The 20,807-nt window shown below is 42.9% G+C and overlaps 1 protein-coding gene across 1 annotated transcript in view; it reads left to right on the top strand.

The window, feature by feature from the left end:
• efcab7 (EF-hand calcium binding domain 7) overlaps positions 1-18,157 on the top strand; it is a 97,558-nt gene extending 79,401 nt beyond the window's left edge. The window contains exons 11-14 of the mRNA XM_078561314.1: positions 8,656-8,804; positions 9,296-9,505; positions 11,735-11,842; positions 16,386-18,157. Of these exons, the coding sequence (XP_078417440.1) occupies positions 8,656-8,804; positions 9,296-9,505; positions 11,735-11,842; positions 16,386-16,460 (542 nt within the window). The 3' untranslated portion in view covers positions 16,461-18,157. The remainder of the gene's footprint in view (positions 1-8,655; positions 8,805-9,295; positions 9,506-11,734; positions 11,843-16,385) is intronic.
• Positions 18,158-20,807: the final 2,650 nt, after the last annotated feature.

The following is a 20,807-nucleotide window of genomic DNA, read 5'->3' as shown; positions in this document are numbered from 1 at the left end:
CTATCCCAAATAATTGTTTCTAGAAGTTTCCCCACCACTGAAGTTAAGGCATTTGACAAGGTCCCACATGGCACACTGGTCAGAAAAGTGAAAACTTATGGGATACAGAGAAATGTGGTGAGTTGGATCCAAAATTGGCTCAGCAACAGGAAACAAAGGGTAAAGGTTGATGGTTGTTTTTGCGAATGGAAAATGGTTTCCAGTGGCGTTCCATGGGGCTCAGTGTTGGGTGGCTTGCTATTTGTTGTATATATTAATGATTTGGACTTAAACGTAGGTAGCATGAGTGGGAAATTTGCAGATGACACAAAAATTGGCCATGTAGTTGATAGTGAAAAGTGTAGCTGTTGTCTCCAGAGTGATATCAATGGTTTGGTTGAGTGGGCGGAAAAGTGGCAGATGGAATTCAATTCAGAAAAGTGTGAGGTAGTGTATTTGGGGACGGTAAACAAAACTAGGGAATAGGCAATAAATGGGAGGATATTGAGAGGGGCTGAGGAAGTGCGAGACCTTGGTATGCATGTCCACAGGTCCCTGAAGGCGGCAAGACTGGTGGATAAGATGGTAAAGAAAGCATATAGAATGCTTTCCTTTTTGGACAAGGTGTAGAATACAAAAGCATGGATGTAATGACGGAACTGTATAAAACACTGGTTAGGCCATAGCTGGATTTTTGTGTACAGTTCTGGCCATCACATAACAGGAAGGACATAGTTGCTCTGAACAGAGTACAGAGGAAATTTATAAGAACTTTGCCAGGGCTTGAAAATTGCAGCTATGAGGAAAAATTGGACAGGCTGGGGTTGTTTTCCTTGGAATTGAGGAGGCTGAGGGGTGACCTGATTGAGGTATACAAAATTGAGGGGCCTAGATAGAGTAGACAGGGATGCTCTGTTTATCCTAGCAGAGAGGTCAATTACCAGGGGGCACAGATTTAAGGTGATTGATATGAGTATTAGAGGAGACATGAGGAAAAACTTCCTCACCCAGAGGGTGGTGGTTGTTTGGAATTTGTTGCCTGTTTGAGTGGTGGAGGCAGAAACTCTAAACTCATTTAAAAGGTACCTGGATGCACCTAAAGTGCTGTAACCTACAAGGCTACAGACCTGGTGCTGGAAGATAGGATTAGAATGGACAGCTAGATTTTTGTATCTTTTCTTTTTTGGCTGGCGCAGGCACGATGGGCTCTATGGCCTCTTTCTGTGCTGTAACTTTTTTATGGTCCTATGGTTGGTGTGGGAACCTGAACTAATTTTACTTGGCAGCTGGCAATTAACTGCCTGCAATCGAGCTTCCATCCATTTAAGGGATAAAGACAAGCCCCAAGAGCTGTTAGCCAATCAGAAAGCCGGCAGCCCTTCAATCCCAGCTGCAACCAGCCAAGGCCAGCAATGATGGAGGTGGCCCCAGAACCCAGGTAAGAGAGATCTGGTTTTCCGGGGCCATTCAGGCAGGTTCCTGGGAAGGGGCTGGGTGGTGTTCATGAAGGCAGGAAGGGGAAACCGAAGGGGGACTTGCCACCGGGGGGAAGCTCCATGAGCCACAAGGTGCCTGATTAGGAGGACCCCTATCCCCGAGCCTACAAGGAGGCTGCCAGGGTATACCTCCTGTAGCAAAGTGCCTAGCTGCTGGTGGTAAAATAACAGCAGTGGAAAGAGGCCCTAAAGTGTTCCTTAATTGGGGAAGACTGTTCACTACCTTCCTGTTGCCGCTGGTAAAATGCCAGCAGCAGCAGGAAGACGATGGACATGTTATCCCCGCCAACACCCAAGTTTTCACTGACCCCCATCTCCCAGCACGCTACTAATCCTGGCCTATGTTTCTGGTCCAGCAAGAAAGAAAGAATTACTTTTATAAAGTGCCTTTCACGATCTTGGAACAACGCAATTAAGATTTTTTTTTTAAGTAACCATCGTTGTAATGATTGAAACACAGTAGCCAATATGCACACAGAAAAGTCCCATAAGCAGCACTGTGATAATGTCCAGATGATCTGTATTAGTGATTGAGGGATAATTATTGACAGGACATGCAGTAACTCCTTTCCTCTTCTTCAAAATATTGCCTGGGGATCTTTTAAGTCTACCTGAGAAGGCAGGCAAGATTTCAGTTTAAAGTCTCATCTAAAAGATGACATCTCTGATGGTGCAGCACTCCCTCAGTACTTCATGGAGTGTCAGATTAGGATTTGCACTCAAGCTTTTGTACAGGGACTAGAATCCACATCCTCTGACTCAGGCATGAGTGCTACCACTGAGCCACAGCTGTCAAATCAAGGAATGAAGCATTGCTTGATTTTCGTTCTGGGAAATTAAATTGGACAAATTTCTGATGAGAGTAAGAGAACACTTAGGAAATAATGCCTTATTCATAGCTAGGTTCAACGTAAATATAAAAATTTACAAGAGTCAAATAAAGGTGTACGGGATTGGAAAAAGTTAAATTCAGCATGATAAGAAGTGACCTGACCCAAATGTGAGCAGAAACATTAACAAATAGGTTGGCAGATCATCAGAAACGATAAGGCCATATAAGGTGCATAGAGCACTGACCTAACTCCTGTGATGTAACTGGTTCAGTTACACCAGGGCCACAGAGATAGGAAGGTCGAATATATTGTTGGAAATACGTACCTATATCCTGGGTTTATTTAGAAATCTTTTCCATAATCCATTGATAATGTGCTGATCCAATCATATGAGGCAAACCTTCGAAACAACAGGTGCAAGGATGTATTGCTACTGTGAAAAGGGAGACACTTTACTGTCCTAGCTTTAGCTCCTCTCCCAGTGACTTCCTGCATTTTGTGTTCTGATGCTGGTTGTTACAGCAGTGAGCAATATAATTGTTTGTATTGCTAGAAACTTATGCACCATTTCAAAAATGTTGGCCTGGATTTTGCAGTCAGGGGCGAAGCAACAGCATTTGCTGCTGATCTTAAAGAAAGTTTTCCATAAAGGTCTAGTGATTGTGTGGAGGGGACTTCCCCTTTCCTGACAGATAGACAAAGGTAATCTGTTTTTGCAATGCAAGAGATTTCGTTATATAGCTTTTAAGAAGGTATTCGATAAGGTGAGTCAAAAGAATCAGATGCATGGCGTATAAGAAAAGTTAGCTGAAGATCAGAAAACAGGGTTACAGTAAATTGTTGCTGTTAAGATTGGAGAATGACTGGAACTATACCCAAGTGCCAGCCTTAGATATAGGGAACACAGTCTCCAAATTTGGTGATGACAAAAAGGAGGAGGTTTGGTAAACAGCAGGAAGGACTGCAGAAGACTTCAGGAAGACAAAGGCAAGATATTGGAATGAGAAAATATGTGGAATACATGGATAGTTGAGGTAGTACACTTTTGGAAGAAAAGCAAGAATTAAGAGTATGCACTCAATGGAAAGTCGCTGAAGGGTGTTGTTATGATCCCGAGCTGAGGTTACCACTGGACAAGCCTGATCCCAGGGTGGAACCCAGCTTGATAGATCCTAACTTTTATTTGTTTGTTTAGATACGTGGATAGGGACAACTGAACAGTCACCAGGGTCAGATAATGAACTTTTAACAAAAGCATAAAACATTTATTAAACAAGAAAAGATGAACGATATTACAATACCCCTTCACCCACAACTATACCTTTACAGATATATACAGATTTGTAAGGATAACACAAGTTACAAAGCTATCTTACACTCTAATGTTCACAATAAGTACACAGTCCATGTAAACCAATTGGCAACCTGTGGTCAGACACACCACACTCTGAAACTGAATGACCGATGCCACCCCAGACAAATGCTATGGATCACTCCTCTATTCCCCCCCAGATGCTTGTCACACCGTGAGCCAACCAGTCTCACTGAACTCCATCTTTCACACAAGGGTTTCCGATCTCCACTTTCCAAGAACTCACCTTGGAATCTTCTCCCAAGCAGATGCTTTCTCCCAGACGCCTTTGCAAGGGTTCACCTCTAGGGTTTTGAACTCTCCTTCCAAAGTTCCTCTCCCTGGGTCACCACATGCATTCAAGCTTTCTTCCACGCGTACTCTCTCACCAACTCAGCTGTCAACAGTACACCACATGGCCATAGCAAAGAGTTATAGACCTTCAGCTGTCTCTTTGGACCTTCTGACTTCTCACAAGCCTTTATATGGTTTTGACTCTGCTATCTACAGCTTGGAACTTTAAGCTTGGAACCTTTTTCTGCCCCTCACTCTTAACTTCACTTAACAAGACCTTTTCCAGGTTCCTGTACTTCCTTCGACTAGAAGGTCTTTTTCCTGTTCCACTCCCCTGGATTTGGGGCCTTTCTTCTTTAGCTTGGGACTGGCTATCTGTCCCTTTTGCTTCAGTCTCTCCCTGGCAGCTACTTTCAACCAACTTTAACTTGAGACTGGCTATCTGCCCGTTCTAGGTTGCTTCTGCTTGGCAGCTGCCTTCAAAACTAATTGAACTCAAAAACTGCCATTTCTAGTTTCTTCTGTGTGTGTCTGTGGGAGGGACCTGCCTCTCTGGACCCCCGTTGCTAGGCAACAACCCAGTTTTTCTACTCTGTGTTTGCTTAACTTCTCTTACAGTCGTAAACTCTCATTAGAGATGCAGGCACCTTTTAAAGTGAAACTAAAACTCAACTTGACCTTTTATTAATGCACACATACAGAAATACAAATCAAACTTAAACATTAAAGCTAAAACTCATTCCTAACTCCCACAAATATCCATCTAACTTTCTTAAACTATCTCTGTTTCCTAAGAGTGTGAACAATTCAAGTACATAATTCCCTAAAAGTTCAATCCATAAAAAAAGCCAACAGAATTTTGGGTATTATAAATAGGGGCAAAGGATTACATAGGTTATACAACACAGAAACAGGCCATTCGGCTCCACTCAAGCCTCCTCCCATCTTTCCTCATCTATCTCTCAGCATAAACCTGTATCCTCTTAGCCCTCATATGCTTATCTAGCCTCGCCTTAAATGCATTTATACTATTTACTTCAACTACTCACCATGGTAGTGAGAAAGGCCCAGGAGAGTGGAGTGCACAAAACTCAGGGGCCCGGGCCCTTGGTGGGTGCCCAAGGCCTTGAGCTCAACGCGCAGCTTTTGCTTTACGAACAGCATTGAACATCTGTACAGGCGGTTGCAGCAGAAGGCCATACCCGCAGGCCACACTGAATGCATGTCCCAACTCAGGACTTCAGCTGATGTCAGAATGAATGAAAGTTGATTACATGTTGACAAAGCAAGATTCATTGTTAAGATTAGAGCTGGAAATCTTCCATTCAAGCACCAGATTTAAGCACTGCTACTTTGGAAACATGCTAAGTAGAAGTAAAACATATTCCCATGGCGACGAATGCAGTAATCAGGTAATGGCTACTTTTGGCTACAGGAAGATCTACCCGACAGTGTAATCCCTCTCCCAGACCTTAGCCAGCCTCCCTGCTGTGCCCCAGACACAAGGTTGAAGGTTAGTAAGTCTAACTCTGGACGCAATGATATGAGGGGGTTGAGATGCACGCGAACAGCCTATGATGGTTCAGCATGAAGCTCAAGCTATTGTAGCTCTTCAACATTGTTTTCCAGGAGAGATGTCAACATCTATCACCTGGCAGAATGACAATGAGACTGGAGTGCAGAAATGATCCCTGGCACTAAGGTTAGTGAGGAGAAGTGAGCCTCCAGACACAATCATGGGGGTGGAGGGGGTTGGAGCATGTGGTGAGAGGGAGGTGTAAGGTTTGCCTATGAGGCGTGGAAGAGAACTCCTGCTCCTCCTGATAAAAGCAAAATACTGCAGAAAAATACTGCTGGAAATCTGAAACAAAAACAGAAAATGCTGGAAAAACTCAGCAGGTCTAGCAGCATCTGTGGAGAGAGAAACAGAGTTAACATTTTGGGTCTATATAACCCCTGCCTCTGCCTTAAAAATATTCGATGACACCGACTCCATCACCTCCTGCGGCAGAGTTCCAAAGTTGCACAACCCTCTGAGAGAAAAAAATTCTCCTCATCTCTGTCCTAAAAGGGCAAGCCCTGATTTGAAAACATTGTCCCCTATTTCTGGACTCACCCACAAGAGGAAACATCCTTCCCACATCCATCTTGTCAATACCGTTCAGGATCTTATATAATTCAACCAAGTTATCCCTCACTCTTCTAAAGTCCAGTGGAAACAAGCCCAGTCAGTTCATCCTCTCCTGATAGGCATACAGGCTGCATTCCTGGTATCATCCTTGTAAATCCCTTTTTTGCATCATCTCTAGTGCATCTTTAGCTTTTTCATAGTATGGCAACCAGAATTTTTAAAAATTCATTTTACAGGATGTGGGCATCACTGGCTAGGCTAGCATTTATTGCCCACCCCTAATTGCCCTTGAGAAGGTGGTGGTGAGCTGCAGTTCTTGTACCACTGCAGTCCATGTGGTGTAGGCACACCCACAGTTTTGTTAGGGAAGGAGTTCCAGGACTTTGACCCAGCGACAGTGAAGGAATGGCAATATATTTCCAAGTCAGGATGGTGAGTGGCTTGGAGGCGAACTTCCAGGTGGTGGTGTTCTCATGTATCTGCTGCCCTTATCCTTCTAGATGGTAGAGGTCGTGGGTTTGGAAGCTGCCTAAGGAACCTTGGTGAGTTTTTGCAGTACATCTTGTAGATGATACATACTGCTGCCACTGTTCGTTGGCGGTGGAGGGAGTGAATTTTTGTGGAAAGGGTGCCAATCTTGGATGGTGTCAAGCTTCTTGAGTGTTGTTGGCGCTGCATACACCCCACATTCCTGGTATCATCCTTGTAAATTCCTTTTTTGCACCATCACTCGTACCTTTTTAGCTTTTTTATAGTTTGGCGACCAGAATTGTATGCAATACTCCAGGTATAGTCTAACCAAGGTAGAATGGAAGTTTAGCATAACTTTACTTTTCAACTCTATCCCAGTAGAAGTAAACCTTGGTGCTGGATTTGCTTTTTATGGCCTTGTTAAATGGATCACTACTTTTAACAATTTGTATGTTTGTATTCAAGATCCCTTTGGTAGCACTCTCACCTCCGAGTCAAAAGGCTCTGTGTTCAAGACCCACTCAATGACCTGAGCACACAAAATAATCAAGGTTGAAGTCCAATGCCGTACTGAGGGAGTTCTGCACCGACAGAGATGCTGTCTCTCAGATAAAATGTTAAACTTAGGCCATATCTGCCCTCTCAGGTGGACATAAAAGATCCCATGACACTATTTCAAAAATGAGCAGGGGAGTTATCCCACTGTCTTGACCAATATTTATCCCTCAATCAACATCACAAAACATATTATCTACCCATTATCACATTGCTATTTGTGGATCTTGCTGTCGTGTTTCCTGCGTTACAACAGTAACTACACATCACAAAAGTACTGCATTAGCTGTAAAACACTTTGAGATGTCCGCTGACCGTGAAAGATGCTATATAAATACAAGTCTTTTTTTACCTTTTCAGATCCATTTGCTCATTTACCTTTTAGATTCTTATTTTCTAAGTAATATGCAACCTGCTTATTTTTCTTGTCAAAATGTAATACCTCACATTTATCAATGTTGAAATTCATTTGCCAATTATATGTCTATTCTGTAAGTTTGTTAATATCTTCTTGTGATTTATTGCAGCCCCCTTCAGTATTGATTACTCCCGCCACCACCACCCCCCACCATAATAATTTGGTGGCATCTCCAAATTTAGAAATTGCGTTTTTGATTCCAAAGTCTAAATCGTTAATATAAATTATGAACAACACTGGTCCCAGCACTGACCCTTGTGGAACACCATTACTTTCTTCCACTCTGAATAGCTACCCTTTACTCTTACTCTCTCTTTTCTGTTTTGAAGGCAGCTAGCCATCTGTTCTGGTGCTTATCCCCTGACTCTTCATTCTTTGACTTATTCATAAGTCTTTTATGATATACCTTATTGAAAGCCCATTGACAATCTAAAAATTATACTGTTTTACTTTTGTTTATTCTTTTTTACATCTTCAAAAAATTCAATGAGGTTAGGCGAGCAAGACTTTCCCTTTTGAAATCTATGCTGACTATTTATTATTATATTTTTAATTTCTTGATTTCCTTTCATTTGCTCCTTTAGTAGGGATTCCATTATTTTTTCCTACCACCAGTGTAAGCTGACTAGAATAAAAGTGTATAAGAGTAATAGAAAATTATTACAAAACATGGTTAGGCCATAGCCAGAGTACTTTCTGCAGTTTTAGGAGTCCTGTTATAGAAAGGCTATTAAAGTCACAGAGAACATATAGCATAGATTCACCAAGATGATGCAAGGATATGAAACTAGTTATGAAGAAATTTTGAAATAATAGATCAACTTCCATGTGGTCAGAGTAAGCCAAGAGGATATTTAATATAATTTTAAAACAACATCTCTGAATGAATATGAATTCTTCTGTCCTTACTGCTGCCTCTCTTCAAACTGTCGCATGTGACCTTGGGTTATACATTGATTGTGGTCAAGAGATTGGGTAGGTCATCTGCTCGCAACACCTTTACCAGTGCCTCTTTGAGCTAACCACTGGAAGGTATACAACAGCAGTCTGGAGAAGGTCACGCTTTACAACCCCTTATAGGGCATCATTAAATATACCTTTATTTCACACTTCCATATTCTACACAGAAAATTTTGACACAAAGAAAAATGAGCTGACACGCCAGGGCTTCATGGACTTGAACCTAATGGAAGCCAATGATCGGGATGGTGATCCAAGAGACCTCTGGGTGACGCTTGAATCAATGGGTTACAGCAAAACACTAGAAATGCATGAGGTATGTTGTTTTTTATGTTCATTTTGATTGATATCACTAAGCCATTAACCACTTATAGGAAGAGAAATGTGTAAATATGCAGGATTTCAAGATCCATATGCTTCCAGGTACAAACATTCTAAATTTTACTCTATGAAGTTCAGGTGTAAACTCACTCTTTTAAATGTTATTTTAATTCAGCATTGTAATTGGGTTTATTTAACACATTGTTTCAATGCACAAGTGGAAAACTTACATGTATGTATTTAGGATTATGATATGTTTGTGTTCTATTCTTAATTCAACACTTAAATTTACTGGCACTAGTAGTGACAGATCTACAGCCACAGACTTCCACTCTTAGCTCTTGTTCTTTAGCTTGGTTTCAGTTTTTGTTTGAAGAGCTTTCAGAACATTTTCTTACATTAAAGGCATTATACAAATGCAAACTGTTTTTCTACGCATAGAAATCTAGTTCCTCATTAAAATATGCATTATTTTTGTATATATAGGCATGTCCTTTTGTAATTAATATCCATGCAGAGGAAAGCCAACTTAAGCTGACACCAATCAGTCTGAAAGTCGGTGGAAGCCTTCTCAACTCAGCTATATGCAAATCTGTCATAAGTAAAGGAGAAGCAAAAACCATGAAGAATTATAACAACCTGGTGATTCACATCTACAAGACTGAAACACGAATCACTTCAGTCATTGAAAATAAAGTATGCATTGTTACCATTTGTTTTATTTGATTAAGTTAGTTTGTTTCTTTATAGTTTGTAGCATCCACTTATTGTGTTAGTATTTAACATAGATTGAAATAATATGAGCCTTGAATCAGTGTTGTTCACATTTTTTCAGTGAACACAATCTTGTCTTTCCCAAGGATCATACTCATGGGTGTTCTAACATACTGAAGCAGAGTGATGCTATCCTGATTTCAATTAGTGGCGAACAGTGGAGCAGTTTCTTCACTTGTTCCTTGCATGATAGGCCCACTTCCTGAAAGCAATCTCCTTAGGAAGCAGATTAACTTATTTGATCATGCTTTCAGCTCTGAGTCAGTAGTCTATGGATTCAAGCCTCACACCAAGATTTGCAGACATACTTAATGCTGTTATTCCAGTGCATTACTGAAGGACTGCTGCATTATTGGGTGCAGCATTGTTTTCATTCTCAGGATATATCCATCACTGGCAAGGGCATCACTTATTACACATTAGTGATGTCGAGAAGGTGAAGGTTGGGCATCTTCTTGAACCACAGCAGTCCATGTGGTGGAGTTATTCCTACAGTTCTGTTTGTTCTGGAGTTTCAGGATTTTGACCAATTCTGGATGGTATGTGATTTGGAGATGACAGTGTTCCCATGCACCTGCTGTCCTTACCTTTCCAGCTGGTGGAGATTACAAGTTTAGGAGATGCTGCCAAAGAAACCTTCACTTGCTGCAGTACATCCTGTACATGTACACACTGCAAGCATGCCTGTGGTGAAGCAGAATGAATGTTTAATCTGCTGAATGGCATGCAGATGAAGCAGACTACTTTGTTCTGGAGTGTGCCTAGCTTCTCAAGAGCTGTTGTAACTGCACCCATCCAGGCGAATGGAGTATATTCTGTCATACTCCTTGTGAGTTATAGTTGGTGAGGCTTAATCAACCTCTGACCTGCTCTAGTAGCCACAGCATTAATTTGGCTGGTCCACAGTGACCTTCACGATGTCAATGGTGGACGATTCAACTATGGTTGTGTTATTGAATGGCAACAGGAGGTGGTTATGCTCTGCGTTGTTGAAGATGGTCATTGCCTGACACTTGTGTGCTGAAAATGTTCCTTGCTATTTATCAGCCTGCATGTTGTTGAAAACGGAGCTGAATACTGTGCAATCATTAGCAAACAGCATCTTTTCTGACCTTACGATGAAGGGAAGGCCACTGATGAAACTGCTGAGTATAGCTGGTTCTAGGATGATGCCATAGGGAACTAAGCAATGTTCTGGGGCTGAGATGATTGGTTAGTGCCAATTAAGACTTCAACCACTGAAAAATTTGCTCCCTGATCCCCATTGACTTGTGGTCGTTATTCCAAACACAGTGGAATACTGACACTTCATCCCACATATGGGGCAGGATATTCAGGTCGTCTGGCGACGGGCCCGGGAGCGGCCAGGAAACGGTCCACCACCCACGATCGGCGCCCGACCGCGATTTTGGTTAACGGCCAGCCAACGCGAAAGGCGCGCTGAGAAGCTCATTGCTGCTGAGGGTGGGGGCAGGAGGAGTGCGAGTGCAAAAGTCTGTGCAAGAGTGGGGTAGCGGGCACTGAAAGCTCCCTGAAGGCAGGAAGCTGCCTCAGGGAACGGAACAATTTTAAAATCAAAAATAAATATTTTTAAAATCTGAAAAAATGACCCGACATGGGACTCACTCACAATTACATGAACAGAATAAAAATTCTGCTCAAAAATTTATATTTATTTTTTATTTAATTATGGAAACCTCATCCCGCCCGTGGATGAGGTTTGCTAAAAAATCAAAAGGCTGCCTGGCTGATTCGCCCCATGCCAACCATAAGGTTGGATGCACAGCGAAAAATATGTTTAAATTAATTGATTAAGAGCCTTAATAGGCCTCTTAATTGTCAGCACGAGCACTGCTGCCGACTCTCACACGCACCTGCCGATCGAAATATCTCACACTATTTTATGCCCGATTGGGTTGAGCGTGCGCCTGCCCGCCTGCGGGGTGTAAAATCCTGCCCTTGGAATTCTGCTCTTGTATCCATGTTTGAATCAAGGTTGTAATGAGATCTGGAGCTGAATGTCCCACCATTACAAATGCAAGTTTTCTGCCAATTAGAATTACTCCACGTATTAGGAAGAAACAGCTGACAGCAACCTGTTGTAGTGTTATTATTGTACAATTTTTGGTAACCTTACCTTATTCTTTACAGTCTGAAACAAGAGTGATTGTCCATGTCAACAATGAACAGAGTAAGAACTGTGTCAGCAGTCGAGGGCTAAGTATTTTTGCAGTGGAAGTAGCACCAAGGTCAACTACAGTAAGTTGAATTGTGCATTTATAGAGGTACTGTAGCATAGTGATTATGTTACAAGACTAATAATCCAGAGACCTGCACTGATGATCATAAGATATGAATTCAAATCTAGGGAATTTAAATTCAACTTGTTAGAAAAATTTGGAAGGGAAAGCTAGCATCTGTAATTGTGACCGTGAAACTACCAGGTTTTGTAAAAACCCAACAGATTCACCATGTCCTTTAGAGAAGGAAATCTGCCATCCTTATGTGGTCTAGCCTATATGTGACACCATAACCAGAAATGTGGTTGACTTTTATTTGTCCTCTGAAATGCCTCGAATGTTGCTCAGTTATATTTAAGAAGCTGACTCACCACCAACTTCACAAGGGTAACTGAGATGGACAATAAATGCTGGCCTTGACACGCCCCATGAATGAATAAGAAAAAGTTAATGGTAACGTTATATACACAGAATCTGCAACTCCTTTGTAACATACCATGACATGAATCTGCCTGTTGCTATCATGACATCTGGCATCAGCAATTAAATAAACCTCAGCAAACTGAATAACTTACTCCTCCCCAAACACACATATAGGCTGAATTTTGTTGGAGCGGAGGTGGTCCTGACCAGGGCCCGGCAAGCTCTTGTTGGTCATTTCCAGGAGCCCTGACCTGATTCTGTGTCCATCAAAACAAAACTTGCGTTTATATAGCACATTTCACGACCACGGGTTCTCAATAGCACTTTAGAGCCAATGAAGTACTTTTTGAAATGTAGTCACTGCTGTAATGTAGGAAATTCTATCAGCAATTAACTGCCTGCCATTGGGGCTGCTGTTCCTTTAACAGCAGAGATCTCGTCTCTGACAGCTGCCAAGCATTCAGCAAGCTGGCAGCTCTTCAGTCCCAGTAGTGCCACCGATAGCGGTCATCTTTAGTGTTAAAAAGAAAACTATTTTTAGTATTGTTTGGCCACGATGTTGCCCTGCACTACTAGCCTCTTACTAAAGTAAGGTTGACCCAAAATCATTGTTACAGTATAAAGAAATGTAAACTTTTACATTTGATAAACAGAAAACGCATGGATGACCTCTGCTTTATGCAGATTAATTCTTATGTTCCTGGATAATTCACATCACTTTCACAAAGCTTTGGCCAAATATCTCAAGACAGATACAGTGTAACTTTATTTCGTAAACACCAGTTGCCCTCTGATTTTTTGCCTAAATTGCTATCCTTAGTGGAACATAGGGCAAAATCTTCTGTTCAGCATGCAGGAGTAGGCCCCGCACGCCGATGCGTAAAATGACACACGGTGATGTCGGGTGTGCGTTCCGACATCACCGCGCATCATTCTGATCTTCCGTTCGGGGGGGCCTGCAACGGAGTCGGCTGCGCGCCCACCGAACTGTCAGAGGCCTGTTAAGGCCATTAATAAATTAATTAAAGCAATTGTCAAGGCTGCCCATCCAACCTTAAGGTTGGCGGGCAGGCAAAGAGCCCAGGTGGGCAGGATGAGGTTTCATGAAGGGTTTATTAATTAAATAAAACATTTTATGAAAATTCATAAACATGTCTCAGCTCATGTGACACTGTCACATGAGGGGACACGTCTGAATAATTTTATTTTTTCCATCTTTAACACTGAACTTAATCTCCCTGAGGCACGGAGCTGCCTCAGGGAGAGTTCTGTGCTCTTATGCGCGCATGCGTGAAAGAGCGCAGGCCCCAACTCTCCCTCGTCCCTTCACCCACACAGGTAGTGCTGAGCACTACCAGGCGCACGTCACGCTGGGCGGGCCTTAATTGGCCCACCCACATAAAATAGCTGCATGCAGCCGATCGCGGGCAACAATTAGCCCCATGCCCGCCCCTGACTGGCCCTCTCAACAGGGAGAAAATTCTCCCCATAGGAACAGGAGTGAGCCATTCAGCTTGTTGAGCCTGCTCCGCCATTCAGTTAGATCATGGCTGATCATCTACCTCAACAGCACGTTCCCGCGCTATTCCCATATCCCTTGATGTCATTAGTCTCCAGAAGTCTATTGATTTCTGTCTTGAACATGCTCAATGATTGAGCTTCTACAGCCCTCTGAGGTAGAGAATTCCAAACATTCACCACCGTCTGGGTGAAAAGATTCTTCCACATCTCAGTTTTAAATAGCCTATCCCATATTCTGAAACTCTGTCCCCTGGTTCTAGAATCACCAGCCAGGGGAAACATCCTATCCACATCTGCCCTGTCATGCCCTGTAAGAATTTTGTAAGTTTCAATGAGATCACCTCTCATTCTTCAAAACTCTAGAGAATACAGGCCCTGTCTCCTCAATCTCTCCTGGTAAGACAATCCCACCATCCCAGCGATTAGTCTGGTGAACCTCCGTTGCACTCCGTCTATGGAAAGTACATCCTTAGATAAGGAGAGCAAAACTGTACACAGTACTGAAGGTGTGGTCTCACCAACATTCTATATAATTGCAGCAAGACATCTTTACTTCTGTACTCAAATCCCCTTGCGATGAAGGCCAACATAAGATTTGCCTTCCTTAATGATTGTTGCACCTGCATGCTAGCTTTTAGTGACTCATGAACAAGGACACCCTTCCCAATCTCTCACCATTTAAGAAATATTCTTTCTATTTTTTTCTACCAAAGTGAATAACTTCACACTTATTCACATTATATTCCATCTGCCATTTTCTTGCCCATTCACTTAGCTTATCCAAGTCTGCTTGAAGCTTCTTTGCATCCTCCTCACGACTTACATTCCCACCTAGTTTTGTGTGATCAACAAATTTGGAAATATTACAATTGATCCCCACAACCAAATCAAATCATTTATATACATTTATGTGGCCCTAGCACTGATCCTTGTGGCACGCCATTAGTCACAGCCTGCCATCCTGAGACTGACCTGTTTATTCCTACTCTCTGCTTTCTGTCTGTTAATCAATTCGCAATCCACTCTAGTACATTACCCCCAATCCATGTGCTCTAATTTTGTTTATGAACCTCCTGTGTGGGACCTTCTCAAAAGCCTTCTGAAAATCCAAATACACCACATCCACTGGTTCTCCTTTATTTATGCTACAAGTAACGTCCTCAAAAAAAACTGTAACAAGTTTGTCAAACAGGATTTTACTTTCATAGATCCCTGTTGACTGCCTAATTTTACCATTACTTCCTAAGTGTCCAGTCATTACATCCTTTGTAATAGATTCTAACATTTTCCCTACTACTGACACCAAACTAACAAGCCTATAGTCCTACATTCTCCCTCTCCCTCCCTTCTTAAATAGTAGGGTTACATTTGCTACTTTCCAGTCTGCAGCAACCTTCCCAGAATCTATGGCTAAGATTTTGCCCTCATCGGGCGGGGGCTGGCGGGAGCGATCGGGAAGCCAACCGCCACCCGCAATCGGGGCCGGACTGCAGTTTCACACTGGCGGGCCAATTAAAGTCCGCCCAGCGTGAAATGCTTGTGTGGGGGGTTGGGAGGAGGGTGAGCGTGCAACTTAGCGCATGCATGCAGGTGTGTGCTGGAAAAGCTCCCTGAGGCAGCTCTCTGCCTTTTAATTGTCGGCGGGGGCGCTGCTGATTCCTGTGTGCGCCCGCTGACCGAAATATCGTGCGAGTGTGTGATGATGTCAGGATGCTCACCCAACATCATCGCGCATCATTTTATGCTCATTTGGGTCAAGCACATGCCCGCCCAACAAGCGTAATATTCTGGCCTATAGAATTTTGAAAGATAACCACCAATGTATCCACTGTCTTTATAGCCACCTCCTTCAACACTCTGGGATGAAGCTCATCTGGTCCAGGGGATTTATCAACCTTCAGTCCAGTTAACTTTTCAAGTACTACCTCTTTTATCAATATTAATTTCTTTTAGTGCCTTAGTTCCTTGGTTGCCTAGTATTTCTGGGAGTTTTCTATATTGCCTTCCATGAAGACAGACACAAAGTAATTGTTTAGTTCTTCTGCCATTTCCCTGTTCCCTACTATGAATTCTCCTGTCTCCACCTGTAATAGGCCCACATTTATCCTAGATAATCTTTTCCTTTTCATATACCTAAAGAAGTTTTTACAGACCACCTTTATGTTTCCTGCTAGCTTGCATTCATATTCTCTTTTCCCTTTATCAGTTTCTTGATCATCCTTTGCTGGTGTAAGCCTAGAATGAGCTTTGGTGGGCTATTTATCCACGAGTGGCATTTGGAATGTCCTGAGGTTATGAACGGTGCTATATATAAATTTACCATGGCCAGCACAAACACTGTCCTCACTCAAAATCCACATACACATGCTTCCAGCCAAGATGACTGCATACTAATCAGTAGTAAAAATCCTGGTTGACTTTCCCCTCCTTAAATCAGACATGCTGACAATTGCAGTGTTCCAAATTATATTCTGACTGAGACCAGCCAACTCGCCACAGATTATGGAAAGATTAAATGGGAGGAAGGATTGGGGCAGAAATTAACAACACTGATTAACAACACCCCTCCCATAGTATAAAATATTAATTTTGATGTTTTCTTATCCTGTTATTTGTAGGTCTGCCAGCATGTGATGCCTGTCAATGAGAGGCTGGAATGGATTTATTGCTGCACAGAAAGCGTTGTGACCTGAAATGAAGCACAAGAAATTGAGCTGCATTATCAAGCATCTGGGTGGCTATGACTCTGTGTCCAAAGTATGAAGTTAAAATGACACTTTTGTATGTGTGTCGTTTAATGTATTTTTAATTGATCTCATTTATTTGCTGGCTAAGTATTTTGTATAATTATGGTTCTATGGAATATGGCATTTACATATAAAAAGGGAAATTGTTAACGCTGAGTTGTGAAATCACACTACACAAGAAATGCTTTTTTTGGGAGGAAGTTACTATAGTTTGATATAATGTAGCATTATGTGTTTGTGAAAGATACCTAATTAAAACAACACAATTCTCACAAAAGTGAGATTAATGCTGGCCTAAAATCATAGGCATTAGAGAGTGACATTGGAGGATATCTCATGACCAGATGGTCTCCAGGCCATCCATCAATCTAGTCCATCTGCTACTGCTGAAGTGAGTTCTGTCGGGCTTTTGGCCAGGCCACCAGATGCGGTGTCTCATGTTTGCAAGATATTCGCCATACTAAAACTGAAATTGATATTCTATAATGCTGCACAACATGGCCTCTTCTGTCCACCCATACGCTTTGTGCAATAAATGGCAGCCTCGTAGGAACTTTTGTTAAAACTATTGCACCTAACCAATGAAAGCAAGTTGCATGCAGGCAATATGCCTTTGTGTCACAGAGAGATCATCTGTGCAATGAAAACAAAATACATTAATTTATGTACATTACAGAAGCATTGAACAATATAATGGAGAGATTCCAAAAATGGAACAAAAATAAAAATAGCTGGAAAAACTCAGCAGGTCTGACAGCATCTGCGGAGAGGAATACAGTTAACGTTTTGAGTCCGTATGACTCTTTATCAGAATTAAAAAATAGAAGTCTGAAATGAAAATAGGTTAATGTTCCAGGTAGAGATCTCATCTTAGTCTATTTCTCACGTTACAAAATTAAAATAGTACCACAAAAATCTGCAAACAGTTGATGCTTCAAAGCTTAGCAAAGTTTTCTAGCAGGCCATATAGTACCTGCAGAAATAGCATAAAAAGTAGCCTGTTGCAGTCATTGAGCCTGTTTGAAAACTGAAAAGTTGACATTGCCCCTTTAATGGCTTTTCCTATGTAATTACACTTTCAGTTGCTTATTCTCAGCAAGTCTTCATACATTCATAATTGTGAAGCTTCATAGGAAAGCACTATTATTATTTCAAATGTTTATCAACAGCATTTTATACTATTGCAGTTGTAGTTTTTCAGTTGCATTTTGTTTGCAAGCATATTGTGCTTCTGGATCTTGCTCCTTAAATGAATAGATGTAAGTCTTCTGCTGGTATGGAAAGATCTCATGTGAACTAACTTGGACAGTCTCAGCCCAGTTGCTGTGGACACCGGCCTGTAGAAAAACACTGCCTCAAAATTGACCATGTAGATTGGTTGATGGGTAAGTGTCAGACTAGTGCAGTAATGCAAGGTTACATCAGAGCACCTAACCTTGACACACTTGATTTTTGTGTACTTGATGCTGAGACTGGATACTCCAAAAATAAAGTACATAACACTAAAATCCTTTGCCCTGAGAAACACAAAAATTCACATAAGAGAAATACATATATGATCATGTTCTAGATAACTTGCAGCTTTTTAGCTACTAGCTAATTGTTTTCCTATATATGAATATACATAAAATATTTCAGAAATAGTATTGTTGGCTTCAGTACTTTTGCTATCCAAGGTGAGCACCATAAGGGGAAAATCTCTCCCAACATTTTTCTCATCCCACTCACCCTTTCCATTGCCCCAAGAGATCAACAATCACTGGCCCTCTCCATATACCCTTCCAGGATGTTTGGCCATTCATGAACAAAACCTTTTCCATGCACAGTGCCATTGTGATTGAATCTCCTGAGATTTTGCAGCTTGCTGACACGGAGTCCTTTTCTGTCGCAGAAGCCTTACTCAACATAAAAACAGAATTACCTGGAAAAACTCAGCAGGTCTGGCAGCATCGGTGGAGAAGAAATCAGTTAACGTTTCGAGTCCTCATGACCCTTCGGCAGAACTGAGTATAGTTAGGAGAAAGGTGAAATATAAACTGGTCTAAGGTGGGGGGGCAGGGGGAGAGAGAAGTTGAGGGTGGGGTGATTGTGGGGATAAGCAAGCAGTGATAGGAGCAGATAATCAAAAGATGTCACAGACAAAAGGATCAAAGAGGTGTTGAAGGTGGTGATATCTAAGAAAAGTGCTAATTAAGAATGGAAGGCAGGATACTCAAGGTACAGCTCTAGTGGGGGTGGGGTGGAAAGACTAACAAAGTTTTAGTTTTAGATTTAAAAATAATGGAAATAGGTGGGAAAAGAAGAATCTATATAAATTATTGAAAAAAAAGGGGGGAGGGGGGAGAAACGGGGTGGGGATGGGGGGAGGGGGAGTTTAAGATCTAAAGTTGTTGAATTCAATATTCAGCCCGGAAGGCTGTAAAGTGCCTAGTCGAAGATGAGGTGCTGTTCCTCCAGTTTGCGTTGGGCTTCACTGGAACAATGCAGCAAGCCAAGGACAGACATGTGGGCAAGAGAACAGGGTGGAGTGTTAAAATGGCAAGTGACAGGGAGGTTTGGGTCTTTCTTGCGGACAGACCGCAGGTGTTCTGCAAAGCGGTCGCCCAGTTTGCGTTTGGTCTCTCCAATGTAGAGGAGACTGCATTGGGAGCAACGAATGCAGTAGACTAAGTTAGGGGAAATGCAAGTGAAATGCTGCTTCACTTGAAAGGAGTGTTTGGGCCCTTGGACGGTGAGGAGAGAGGAAGTGAAGGGGCAGGTGTTGCATCTTCTGCGTGGGCATGGGGAGGTGCCATAGGTGGGGGTTGAGGAGTAGGGGGTGATGGAGGAGTGGACCAGGGTGTCCCGGAGGGAACGATCCCTACGGAATGCCGCCAGGGGGGGTGAAGGGAAGATGTGTTTGGTGGGGGCATCAAGCTGGAGTTGGCGGAAATGGCGGAAGATGATCCTTTGAATGCGGAGGCTGGTGGGGTGATAAGTGAGGACAAGGGGGACCCTATCATGTTTCTGGGAGGGAGGAGAAGACGTGAGGGCGGATGCGCAGGAGATGGGCCAGACACGGTTGAAGGCCCTGTCAACGACCGTGGGTGGAAAACCTCAGTTAAGTAAGAAGGAGGACATGTCAGAGGAGCTGTTTTTGAAGGTAGCGTCATCAGAACAGATGCGACGGAGGCGAAGGAACTGAGAGAATGGGATGGAGTCCTTACAGGAAGTGGGGTGTGAGGAGCTGTAGTCGAGGTAGCTGTGGGAGTCGGTAGGCTTGTAATGGATATTGGTGGACAGTCTATCATCAGAAATTGAGACAGAGAGGTCAAGGAAGGGAAGAGAAGTGTCAGAGATGGACCATGTGGAAATGATGGCGGGGTGGAGATTGGAAGCAAAATTAATAAATTTTTCCAGGTCCCGACGAGAGCATGAAGCAGCACCGAAGTAATCATTGATGTACCAGAGAAAGAGTTGTGGGAGGGGGCCGGAGTAGGACTGGAACAAGGAATGTTCCACATACCCCATAAAGAGACAGGCATAGCTGGGGCCCATGCGGGTACCCATAGCTACACCTTTTATTTGGAGGAAGTGAGAGGAGTTAAAGGAGAAATTGTTCAGTGTGAGAACAAGTTCAGCCAGACGGAGGAGAGTAGTGGTGGATGGGGATTGTTGGGGCCTCTGTTCAAGGAAGAAGCTAAGGGCCCTCAGACCATCCTGGTGGAGGATGGAGGTGTAGAGGGATTGGACATCCATGGTGAAGAGGAAGCGGTTGGGGCCAGGGAACTGGAAATTGTTGATGTGACGTAAGGTGTCAGAGGAATCACGGATGTAGGTGGGAGGGACTGAACAAGGGGAGAGAGAAGGGAGTCAAGGTAGCAAGAAATGAGTTCCGTGGGGCAGGAACAGGCTGACACGATCGGTCTGCCAGGACAGTTCTGTTTGTGGATTTTGGGTAGGAGGTAGAAGCGGGCCGTCCGCGGTTGGGCGACTATCAAGTTGGAAGCTGTGGGAGGAAGATCTCCAGAGGAGATGAGGTCAGTGACAGTCCTGGAAACAATGGCTTGATGTTCTGTTGTGGGGTCATGGTCCAGGGAGAGATAGGAGGAAGTGTCTGCGAGTTGAAGCTCAGCCTCCGCGAGGTAGAGGTCAATGCGCCAGACAACAACAGTACCACCCTTGTCAGTGGGTTTGATGACAATGTTGGGGTTGGACCTGAGAGAACGGAGTGCAGTAAGTTCAGAGAGAGACAGATTAGAATGGGTGAGAGGAGCAGAGATATTGAGACGGCTAATGTCACGCCGACAGTTC

This window comes from Cetorhinus maximus, chromosome 17 (genome assembly GCF_964194155.1).
Source record: "Cetorhinus maximus chromosome 17, sCetMax3.hap1.1, whole genome shotgun sequence".
NCBI classification, from domain to species: Eukaryota; Metazoa; Chordata; class Chondrichthyes; order Lamniformes; family Cetorhinidae; genus Cetorhinus; species Cetorhinus maximus.
Note: the sequence above shows the minus strand (reverse complement) of the source record. Positions and strands in the feature narration are given on the sequence as shown.